At 31.7% G+C, this 13,198-nt stretch overlaps 1 protein-coding gene across 1 annotated transcript; it reads left to right on the top strand.

Moving 5' to 3' along the window:
- Positions 1-3,568: 3,568 nt before the first annotated feature.
- LOC143635064 (xyloglucan glycosyltransferase 4-like) lies at positions 3,569-5,838 on the top strand. Its single transcript, XM_077102968.1, has 3 exons — positions 3,569-3,875; positions 4,741-5,115; positions 5,565-5,838. Exons 1-3 carry the CDS (start codon positions 3,699-3,701, stop codon positions 5,817-5,819), a joined length of 807 nt encoding a protein of 268 aa, XP_076959083.1. The 5' UTR covers positions 3,569-3,698; the 3' UTR covers positions 5,820-5,838.
- The last annotated feature ends 7,360 nt before the right edge of the window (positions 5,839-13,198 follow it).

Genomic DNA, 13,198 nt, shown 5'->3' with positions numbered 1-13,198 from the left:
CAAATGAGGCCTCATTCGTTAAGACTAGACTCATCCGTTAATATAAGAGCCCATTCGTTACTACAGTGTAACGAATGGCAGCTCATTCGTTAAGGTGTACATTCGCTAAGGGTGTTTAGAGAATGGGGCTATGGAAAGACCTTATTCGTTAACCTTGTTAACGAATGAGAGGTCTCATTCGTTACTACAGTTATAACGAGTGAGCTCAGCCTATAAATAGGCCTTCCATAGTTAGAATGCATAGAGATGTGTGCCATATTTATGTATTGTAACGTTATGCTGCCGGATTCTCTCCTCACCTAATGTATTCATCATCCATGATCAATAAACTATTCCGTTAATGTATGAACATGACTTAACGTATCGATTTGCGACTAGTTCCTGGCTCGTAAACGTTGTTATAACGTATTTACAATAACGATGAATTAAGGTGTAAAAGACTAGCATGGGTATAGGACTAACCTTGAATTAGAGTTTTACACCTTGGAATTGGCTGGAAAAAAGAAAAATATGGAGCTTGTAGTTGCTGCTGTCTGCGATCGGACCAGGTAAGGGAAAAGGGTTAGGGTTTGTTGTTATAATATAAAAGTTACACTCTAGCCCTTCAAGTTTGAAAGATGCAATAACTTGGATGAGAAGTTAATTAATTTAACTTACGGGAATGACAAGGAGGTCCCCAAAAGGTGCCAGATCAAAATTATACAAACTCTACAAGCCTCAATCTTTGGACGAAAATTAGCGGGCGTAACAATAGTTTAGTAAATTAACTAAAAAAATAAATGGATAGATTTAAAGCATATATTTATAACTAGGTTAGTTACCCTTGTAGCACACGGGTTGTAATAAATAAATTTATTTTAATAATAACACAACGTGAAATGCAAAAAATATGTTTAATAGATATAAAGATATGTTATGTGGTAGAATAAATTACGCATTATACAATATAAAAATAAAAAGTTGTTAGAAAATTTATAAATCTCTAAATATTTCTTTGTACATAATATTTGTAGGTTTATTTGTAATTTTACTTTCTATATCAAAACTTAGTTGTTTCACATTGTTTCTGTTTTTAACTCTAGATAATGCAACATATATCTGGCCATGAGTTAAAATAAATTGTCTAAAAAACAAACCAACCATCTATAATGATTGACCTTAGCTTTTATTAATTTTTATTGCAAAACAAACATAAAGTGAAAATTTCATTCTTTTTTGAAATTAATTATTTTATCCAAATAGGATTTTTTTAGGAATATAAAAGTGTGAGTTCCAATATTACTTCTGATTATGATATCGGCTCCTATAACACGGTTATCATATTGTATATTCACGTGTAGTTTAGTTTCATTGCATAGACCGTTTAAGCAGCATCACTTCAACGTCATCTTTTAGGAATAACATATGAATTGACAATGTTAGATTTTGAGGCCATTTAGAACATTAGGAAACTCGTACTTTCTTGTAACGCACCATTTTATGTCTGATAGATGCCATCTAAATAATGGTAATTTTTTTCGTCTCCCAGAAACATGGATAGCAAAGGTTTGCTAATTACTTGAACGACCTCATTTTTCAGTGCAAGTGTAACTCATTCACTAAAGAAATCTGTATTTTTGAATTTTTTAATAATAAAGATATACAACGTCAATTTATCATCTGATTAAAAGTGTGCTAATGCCTAACATTTATATTCCTAATGTAAGAAGTTGTCTTATCTATCTGAAAAACCAAAACATGAATCTAGTGTTTATATTTTTGTGGATTTTTAAGATAATGAACTTAACATAAATGATGGGTTGATTAAATAGTCAATTAAAAAAAGAAATAAATGGCTACTTTTTCAAACCAATCCATGGGCCGAAACTCATTCTAATCATAAACTATTGTGACCTGAACCTGTTTGATACTTTAACTGGTTAAAGAAATCCGCTCGTTTAAATTAACATAAACACTGAGAATACATCATTAGTGCCTTTGTCTTATTTTAAGGGTTTGAAAGGGAGAAAAAAAACTTGTAATTTAGAAAATATCATATATATTTAATAAATCAAAGTTTATTGAAATTTTAATTTTAAATTAATCTTGCCTCTTTATCCAATAATATCATCTCTTATAAAATCTTAATACTAATTAAGTAAAATAATATATTTAAAACCTTAAAGTTTGGAATCATTATTCCTAATCAACGTAAAAATTGGATACTTATAAAAACCTAATATTAATTTATTTAAATCAAGAAAGAACTATTAAAAAGAGAAAATGAAAGATTAAAAAGAAAAAAAATGAAATACAAAATTATTAATAAAAAAATATATATTTAATATGAGAGAGGGAATGAAAAATTTTGTAAGGATCACCATATTGATGACATATGGCACTTAGAAAGCTTTATTTATTAAATAGTATAGATTTATAAAAATATTTATTTTTATAAAAATGTATAGTATATATATAATAAAATAAAGTTTAAAGCAAAGTGAATAATTTAATCATGTTGTATATATAACATAGATGAAGTATAAAAGGAAAGCGAATAATTATTTATTTATGACATAGTTATTAGTTTGGAGAGAAAAAAATTATAAGATTTAACCGCAAACTGACACATATCCATATTTATTTTACTTTATTAGAATAGGTAGATTTTATAAGCACATAAACAATGCTAGAAATTTAATTAATTTTTTTTTTTTAAGATTGAGATACAAAAGGAAGTTTGTTGTGAGCTGTCCAAAATCAGTAACCAATCTCGGCATCTTGTCCGCCACTCATACCGGCGGCTCAATACACTCTTATTTCTCTCTTCACCGACGCCCCGTCACTATACAGATTGATTATATTTAACAAATTACTTGTGTTTATTTAACATAATAGCATGTGAAACACAATCGATACCGGTTACAGATTGTGAACATTCCAATTTGAATGGGCACCTCTAATAAGAGCTTAAAAACCAACTCCACATAAGCACATGCCTAAACTTTGCTCTTCTCACACTAAACTAAAACAGACTCAAAAATTTAGCTTCAAAATAGCATGTACCCTACCCTCTTTTATCCACATCATTTCTCTATTCTTTAAGGCTTTGCATAACAAACTACTGTTATGCTTGTTAAAGGATAAAAGTAGCATTCAATATTTTCGCAAAAGAAAGTACATCATTTATTGACCAATTTAAGGATTTAAAGTCATTATTTAAAAAGTTCATGCAAGACACGCTTATTGACTTTAATATACAAAAAACAGTTTAGTGATTGTTTAAAAAATTTCACAAAAAACAAGAAAGTATATTGGTTTGTTACAATGTTAACCCATAATATTTTATTTAAAAAGTTAAGCTCATTAGGTTGATTTTATAATTGAATTAAGCATGAATTGTATTATAAAAACTAACACAACATCAAATCCATAATAAGATAATGAAAGGATTTTCTAATTTGTGAACTTTGGAAAATTTATAATTTCAGGCGAAACCAGATGTGGGTTTGGTTCAAGCCAGATGGTCCTTTGTAAACAAAGACGAGAACTTACTCACAAGGCTACATAACATCAATTTGTGCTTCCATTTTGAGGTTGAACAACAAGTCAACGGCCATTTTCTCAACTTCTTTGGGTTTAACGGGACTGCGGGTGTTTGGAGAATTAAGGCGTTGGAGGAATCGGGTGGCTGGCTTGAAAGAACCACGGTTGAAGATATGGATATTGCGGTTCGGGCCCATTTGATCAGCTGGAAATTTGTTTATTTAAACGATGTTAAGGTTCTCTGTGAGTTGCCCGAGTCTTATGAAGCTTATAAGAAACAACAACATCGATGGCATTCGGGTCCTATGCAACTTTTTAGGCTTTGCCTTCCTGCAATCCTTAAATCTAAGGTCTGTTTCTATTCGATATTTATTGATTTGAACCATTTTATGCATGGGTAGATTTAGGTTACATCAAAACGGTTAAGATAAAAGACTAAAGCTAAATAAGCGGTTAAGATAAAAGACTAAAGCTAAATAAGGGGTGTTGAACGGGCCGTGCTCGTAGGTTATAGGTTGAACCCTAACATGGCATGGATTCAAAAATCGTATCAGAAACTTGAACTCCAACATGAATCGAGTATTTGCAGTTTTCTGGGTTGACACAAACATGACCCTTCACCCAAAATCATTTTTTAATTTCTTGTCTTTTTGCTTATTAATTCTCGAAACTTACAAAATTATAACAAAAAATACAATGTATAGTTTTAGATATGGCTAACAATTTTAAGTTATGACAATTTCTTTTTTTCTTTTTATCAAATTAAAGAATATGAAAGGGGTACACAAGGCAACTCACTAACCCACCAGGTCAACCCGAACCCAACTCGTTTAGCTAAACGTGTTTGACCAAATTAACCAGAACCCATTTACATTAAACCGAAATCTTGTTGCTTTCATGTCGTGTCATAAATTTATACTCTTGTTAATGAAAGACCAAGTTAAATGACGCAAACAATATTGTAACCGTAAAAATTGTATTTTAACATTTCAATGCAAACAACCTTTTAAATCACTTTATTCAGTAAATTACAGAATTGATGTACTAATTTAGTTTTTATAATCACAAATAACCCGGTAAGGATTCATAATAATATTTAAGAAAACGAACAATGTGGTGTTTCAAGTCGGCCCGTTTCACTTCATACTTAAAAGAGTATGACTTTGACCAACCCGAATTTGTTCTTCATCATTAACCATTCAATTATTGTTGCAGATATCAAAATGGAAAAAGGCGAATTTAATCTTCTTATTCTTCCTTTTGCGAAAGCTAATACTACCATTCTACTCGTTTACACTCTTCTGCGTAATCCTCCCATTAACAATGTTCATACCCAAAGCCGAATTACCAATCTGGGTCATCTGCTACGTACCTGTAACCATGTCGATCTTAAACATCCTACCCGCACCCAAATCATTCCCCTTCTTAATGCCCTACCTGTTATTCGAAAACACAATGTCTGTCACCAAATTCAACGCCATGGTTTCTGGCCAGTTCCAGCTTGGAAGCGCCTACGAATGGGTCGTCACCAAAAAAACCGGCCGGTCATCAGAATCTGACCTCCTAGCCTTCGCCGAGTGGGAATCAAAGGTATGAAAAAATCTTGAGATAAATTGAAAAGTGTATTTATTAGCTCAAATGAGGATTACACAAGGAGAGTCGCCTCATTGGCTCATTTATAGAATATCTGGATACGAGTAGAGTTGTCCAAAAAGCTCGTGGCTCGGAAAAGCTTGCTCAAATTTGCTCGGTTTGGCTCGAATTATTTTATTTCACTTTATTATATATATATTATATATATATATATATATGTTTTTTAAACTATTGAATGGAAACTTGAAATGTGTTTATTAAATGTCCTTTTAAGAACCGAGTCAAACCGAGCCTAGCCAGGTTAACACTTTTCAAGTCGGTTTAAATTTGAGCCGAGCCCAAGCTTCTACCTGGCTCGGCTCGTGAAGAACGCTAATTATACAAATGCCATACTAACAAACCGTAACAAATAACAGGCCTAACTTATATTAATAATTCTCTAACAGGGATTAAACGAAGACAAAATCCAACGACGATTATCTGACTCCGGGCTTGAAATGCTCGGGAAATTGAAGGAACAAGAAGCGAAAAAGAAGAAAAATCGGATCTACCGGAAAGAACTCGCGCTGGCGTTTTTGTTGTTAATAGCCGCAACAAGAAGTTTGTTATCGGCACATGGAATCCATTTCTATTTCTTGTTGTTTCAAGGGCTTTCGTTTCTGGTTGTTGGGTTGGATTTGATTGGTGAGCAGGTGGAGTAGGCGGGAAAAGTAGCCGAAGAATGTAAGTCGGCTTCCCGCTAATGCGGGTATTCGGCTCGGGTACAGTTTTGGTTTAATGAGACTCTGCTGGTGAAATACTATAGAGCATACAGAGGAGTTGATATTCTTTTTCTTTTTATTTTTTTTTGTAAAAATAATCCGAGTTGAATCAATCAGAAGCAAGATGTATACTTTTCACGTGTGATTTTTATGTATATTTTTTTCCTTAATTGAACTTTTTTTTTTAATGCGGTATTATATTCATAAGACGAACTAGCAAAACACTACACGTCAACAAAAACAAGATGCTTACATGTTTGATACATCAGACTTACACCATTTAACCTAACTAAATTTCACTTTTTTTTTTATATCTTGAGGCTATCCAAAGAAAGCTTAGTATTTTTATCTCCCCTGTTATTTTGTTTGGGTCCGATGATCCCGTTAAAAACTGTCGCTAGAGTAGTCATAACAATTATAGTAATGTTGATCTTTCTTTTGGCGTTAAGGACTTTCGGAAATTTCATCTTTAATGATACTTTCGAGAGATTACTTGTAGCCTTTTGTTGTGATTGACTCCGGCCCAAATAGCTATGATAATCCATAATAATAGAAAAGGCATAGAAAGGAGGGATTTGCACCAACGAACATATTTCCAAACTGAGTCCGCCACCGTTGGTTAACTTTTAGTGAACGTGTTTTATACTTTTATCTTAATTGTTTATACAAATAATTGTTGTGGTACCAAAAATAGTATTTGATGGATGGTTGATTTTCTGGATGACTCATAATGAATTTTAGATACAAACCCCAGTCGTATTATTGGGATGCATAATGTATTGGATTTGTTTGTTTGCATTCATTTATGTTCATTCAAGTTTTGCTCATTTATGTTCTTCTACGTCTTTGTTTGTATCTGTTTATGTTTGCGAACGGTTCGTATAGCTTTTTAACGAACAAACACAAACAAAAAAATCCGTTCAATTAATTGTTGTTCTTTTTTAGATAAAGTTATATGAACAAAAATGAACACGCTCTCGTTCGTGCGTTTATTTACAAAGTTGTTGACAGATAATGCACAATCCCAGACTAGCATAGCCACCCAATAGAATACGAATGGTAATGCATGTTTATCATATTACATGGTATAATTCTAACAGATGGAGATCAGAAGATTTGTAGGTATGATGAGAACGATATTCAACCAACTTTAGGCAGAGCCGGTTCAACGTGCTCGGAGGCCTAAAACTAGCTAAAATTTTTGAGGTTTTTTTCTCTTCTTTTCTTTATGCGTATAAGGCTAGAGAGTATACAAGAATTATAAAATTTTGGTGATATACAATGATAATGGATATGAAAGAATCCTCTTTAGCTTGTGGCACATCAATGAGTTACTAATTCTGAAAGAACTCTACTTCAACATCTCATAATACATAGCTCCTATTTAAAATGGAGACCCCATAAAAACGGAGGCCTAAAGCCACTGCCTCATTTAGCTTACCCAAAACCAAGAGACAGCCCTAACTTTAGGCCTAAAAGAAATTGATGTCGCACAAAAGTATAAAGAAGGTAATATCTGTAAACGATAAATAGCAACATTAGCTGAGTTTTTTCTCAAACTAGTGCTGGTGGAAAAACTATTTACTAAAATAGTGTTCCCTAAAAAATATTTACCAATATAGTGTTTTCATTTATTTTTGTATTTATTTTTCTTTTTATATATACACATTAATTAATTTTATTAGTGTTGTGTTCTTTTTCTTTTTTTAGTTTTGAAGCTGTTCTCATTAACGTATCCATTATAAGTTTTTTCTTTTTTTTCCTACCAAGTGATTATAACTCTTTATTTTTATTTTTTTTTATTTTAATAATCCATGTCAACTATAAGAAACAACCAATATATTTTTAAAAAATAGAAAACATAAAAGACTAATCGAACATCAAAACTTGACCCGCTAGGCCGCTATCAATCTCAATATCAAATATAAACAAAATAAAGATGTAAAGTACGTCGAATTAATACAACTCTTAATACCAAATAAAAATAAAAATGTCAAATAAAGTCGAGTTATCTTTTTTTTTTTTTTGTCCTTTATATAAGTTTTATATATAATTCTTGTAAAAAATTTAATGAGCTATCTTAAGCTTTCAGCATGTAGAGTTCGAGCTCGACTTTTCAACTTATATTAGTTAAAGAGATAATATGAGAAGAAAATATCGAACCAATAAATTCGTTATGGTTTTCATTACCCAGTTTTGTTCAAATTTCATACTGATATTTTAGATACGGTATTGTACTGATCTGATCCCTAATTGTATACAAACTAGTAAGGTTACCCGCGCGTTGCAGCGGTGTTAGAGAGGACAGGGCACACCACGGCAAAAGCAAAAGGCCATGCGGTAAACCGTCGCGGCCCCATACGATTAGGGTAGTCGGCTTCATTCCACAGCAAACCTTCGCCACATAAATCCAATTCCATTTGGAATATTAAACAACCAAAAGGTAAAACACAACAGTTAAGGCCTGCCCTAAGTTGTCTTAATTGTCAAAAAAACAGACATAATCAGTCCCAATCACCGACCAATTTCCGGTCAATTCCCTGTAACTTTCAGCCTAGATGAAGAATTACATATAGATATATTACGAAATTACAATGAGACGAAGTGCGATATAAAGGAGGCTGTTGTATTCTTCAATTTAGGTTAAGGGGTGTTTGGGATCGCTTTCATTTTCATTTGTGATACTTATTATGTATTAAATTCAAATTAAATGGCAAGATGTGGACATAATATTATTTGTTACATACAATAGATATGTTTGAATAATGGTGACAATAAGTTTGAAAATTTTTATGGGTTATTCTAAACGGTTAATTTTTCTTAGAATAAAAGAGTTATGTAGTTCATCAAGATTTTGTCGGTTTTCAACAAAAAAAAATTTATTTGACTTAAGTTTCAAACAAAGTAAAACCTAAAATAGACTCGTAATATAACCAAAAGTTTGTTCATGTTTGTTTCTTTTTTCTTTTTTTTTATTTGTGAGCGCAATTGAAAAAAAAATAATTAAAATATCATAACTCAAAAGTTTGTTCATGTATTGCACTTTTTTACTTATGTATTGTTCTTTTGAGGGAACAGAAAAAACTATAAAGAAAAGAGCAATACATGAATAACAAATTTAGGAAATAGGGTTAACTGGAAAAAAAAATGTTTAATTGAATAACTTGTTGCGTTCACAACAAACCCACCATATATCTTCTTTGTTTCTCTGCCACCGTCTTTGTTTTTACCGCCAATCCTTGCAATGATTGTATTCTTTTAAACTATGAAATGAAACATTTTACTCTCATTTATAATATACTGGCCATAAAATTCAACAAACCATTATATGTCTTGTGTGTTAAAATCCATTTGATGATCATTTTTTTATTATTATTCTTATGATGTGTTATCTTCTTTCTTGTAAAGTACACATTTGCATGATCAATTTAATCAAGAAAACAATGAAAATTTAAGTAAACAATAATTAAGCAGCAACTCAAATTCTTTTTTCATACGCATGCATTCGTATACAAATAATAAATGAAGGAAATTAAATTAACACCGATCCGTTTAATTTATTTCTTTTCGATCCATTTATATATGAGTTATATGTTACAATTAATTTATTTCTTTTCGATCCATTTATATATATGAGTTATACGTTACTAATAAGATAGAGATCCTATTAACAATCAAAATCACATAGATAACAGTTGATCAACACAGAATACGATGATTGCATAAATCTGAGTGGGCAAAGAGAAATTAATTTGGTGATGCCACCACAAATAAACCCCTCTTTGTTTTTCCCGGTAGAGATTTAAAGATCTTCCAAATGTTGTAAATTTAGAACCGACGACAAATCGATTGATTGATTAGTGTTGCAATTTGCAACACCGCCATCTCGAAGAACAGTGAACAACTCCAAATGATTCAGAGTGGATCACACCGAACAGGTTTGAAACATTGACGCTGGTTAGGGGAATACGAAAGAGGGGAAGAAAAGAGATTCGATTCATGGTAGTGGTGTAAGGATTGGTGCATGTATATATTCTGAATCAATCGTCATCTTCCTCTTGATGAAGCGACGCGATGGTTGCCGAAAAACGACATACGCCGTAACCGTCGTTTTGTAAGGGCAGTTAAACACGGAAAGGAAACCATCGCCGTAAACATTCATTTTCTTTATTAGAAACCGCCGCGCTGCAAAGTTGCATCGGTTGGCAATGGTGGTGGTTTTTTCCGGTAACCGCCGCCGTAAATATTCATTTTCTTCAAGACGCTTAATTTAAACTATATATAATAATAGATTTCCTTAATTTGAAATATTGATGGTAAGCGTTTAGTTTTTTTTTCCCTCACACATACTTTAAATGAATTTGTTTAATAATTAAAATTAAAATTTTAGAAAATAATTGTATGTGTTGGAAAAGGTGAGGAAATAGGTTTACATTGTATCATATTACTTTTAGCTTAAATTTATCACCCAATTCTAAAGGTAGTTATTAGAATATATATATTTTTTTACCTTGTTATGTGAATTTCTAATTTTGATAGTCTTTGATACTAATAATAATAATAATATATAATATGACAACTAATATTCGAAATTGTGAGATCTGTAAACTTAAAAAAAAAAAACCATGTTTTTAAATAAAAGAAAAAAATATAGATTATTTAATATTTTATTTAAAAGTATTAAAACTAGTTTGTTTTAATAAAGTTAAATGCCATTTAAGGATATTAGGAGTAAGAAAATCAAGTTTTTATTCAAAAACATTAATTTAGTAAATACTTTTGAGAAGACACCATTTTAATAAATATTTTTCCCCTAACACTTTTATTACACTTGTGGGAAAAAAATTCAACATTAGCTCGGATTTGTTTAACAACAATGAAGACCAAATATTAAATTCATTTCGTTGTACGTTTTTTTTTAACTTCTATTATCACTATTAATATTATCTTTATCTTATTTATTAGGCGATCTTTTATATTTGTAATTCTCCATCATTAGCATGCAAGAGCTTTTTCAATCAATTCTTCAAATTTATGTGAGTGTATTCTCTATTTTTTAGAATATGGTTTGAGTAGTGAGTAAAGGAGAGAGATAAATTTATTGTTTATGGTTAAATTTGGAGAAACATCTTTCACACTTTAATATTTTTTTTAAAGTGATTGTGAGTGGAGAAACGAGAAAATGTAATGATAAAGGTATAAAAAAAATATTATTTAATTAAAAATAAGAGAGAAAATGTAGTAATTTTTAGTGTAATTTTAGAGATGGAGATGAAGAATGAACTGAGAATGCTCTAACTGCAAATTTGGAGACAAAGTGACAAACGCATAACTCTCCCAGTATTATCTTATTTTTTTAATATAATATTTAAGTCATTTTTTTTCTGAACATTGAATTTTGTTTTATCTTTTTACATATTAATAGAAAATAAAAATGATCCAATTACAATAGAGAGGCAGGTAAGCGGGCAACAAGCTGCGTCGCCACCCCCCTTTTGAATGGAAAATATGATCCTACTGAAAACAAAGTTATCGTTTTTCGGAGTCGATAAGTTACTGTGCACGACTCGCTGAACCTCTTTCAGAAACGTAACAACATCGGAGGCAAGAGACCCAAATGTATCGAAAGCAAAAGAAATGAAAACGTGTTGATTCTCGACACAAGCATTTTCGTTTAACTTTTGTTGTCTATGGAAATTAAACCCAAAATCTCCAAACCCAAAGTATTTAAAGGTTTTATCTTTACCAATAAACCAATAAATACGCAATCCATCCACTTAATTTCCTCTCTGATTTGAGGATAAAACAATCAAAATCAACAACGATACTCCCTTAAAATCAAACACCAACAAATTCTTGTCAATAAATTAAGGAAAAAATGGCACGCTTAATTTATTGATGTTGCTTTGATCAATCCAATTATATAAACGAGCTTTGCACAAAGTTGAAAAAGATCGAATATAATTCAAACTAATCGGAGCCCATACATATGGCAATGTTTAAAGGGCCATGACAGCTTACGTCAACATGATGCTGGTGTAAAGTGCAAATCATAGATGAGATGTAACTCGAGCCTCTCTCAATTGGCTCGATTGTTTATAAACATGTTGAGCGGAAGTGGCTCGGTTTTTAAACAAGCCGAACTTGATGCAAGGTTAACACATTTATTGAGTCGCTCGTTTAACTCGTTAATGTTCATAAGTTGTAAGTCAGTTTCAAATCTACTTCTACTATTGTAATAAAACAAATCAAGACACCTGGCTTCACTATAATGCTGAAACTCAGCAGTTAGTTAATTGATCCTTGATCGAACCGCTCTCCATGATTCTCTTCTCTCTAATCTCAGCATCTCACTATCACCGTAAGTTGAAATCCCAAATATCGATAAATTATTTCTTCTATATCTACATGCTGATTGATCCAATAATTTGAGTTACAAGGTTGAAGGCATCCATTTGGTTTACATCCAAATTGGCAGCTTTTGTGGATTTTAGGCAATGTCAGATTATGTCAATTCTCTCTCCATGCTCAAATTCAGTGACAATATTGCTCAATAGATGCCCACCCATATTCAAGTATACAGCAAACACTTTTTGGTTCTTGGGTCTAAATTTTCACTCTTATCACATACTTACTTGAATATGTTGTTATAGTTTTATTACAAAATGTTTATTAAAACTGGTTATTGAATCATAACAATTTCTATTATGCCTAAAAATATATATTTGGTTTTGAAACAAAAAGTTTATTTAGGTTGACCCGAAACCCATAAATTAGACCCAAGAAGCAACCTGAATTACTTCGGTCGGGGCTTGGATTTCTCAAGTCAGGTTAGTTCGGTTTCAGGTTTTTTAATGGCTCAAGTTTTGTTTAAAAGTGGCAGCCCTACTCTCAAGCGCTTTGCTTCATATTCTACCAACGTTTCATCATACACAAGGGATTTTGCATTCGCCAATGCTTTTCTTCTCTGATGACCGAGCGTTTGCTACTTGAGGAGCGTGATCTTTCTACCACTCCACAAGAGGGTTTGTTTGAAGCACCCTCATTTGATGAGGTACTTTTTGTAATCATGTTTTTTCTGCATATGAAGCTGATTTTAATGTCTTTGTCTGTCTTTTTATATACGAGATTAATGCTATTGAGTTCACAAGATGTTGGGTAGTTGATAGCTTAAAATTTGCATAGGGTGATCTATTTCAAGCATTTCAGATAAATTTATCCTATGATGGTACACTTGATCTTTAATTCTAACTATTAGTGTTATGTATTGGTTAATGACTTACATGTGATAATGCTGTGATGATGATCTTTTCTTTTAT

Source organism: Bidens hawaiensis, unplaced genomic scaffold, assembly GCF_021521415.1.
Source record: "Bidens hawaiensis isolate Kalapana, Puna unplaced genomic scaffold, B.hawaiensis_p1.1 tig00007390_1, whole genome shotgun sequence".
NCBI lineage: Eukaryota > Viridiplantae > Streptophyta > Magnoliopsida > Asterales > Asteraceae > Bidens > Bidens hawaiensis.
Note: the sequence above shows the minus strand (reverse complement) of the source record. Positions and strands in the feature narration are given on the sequence as shown.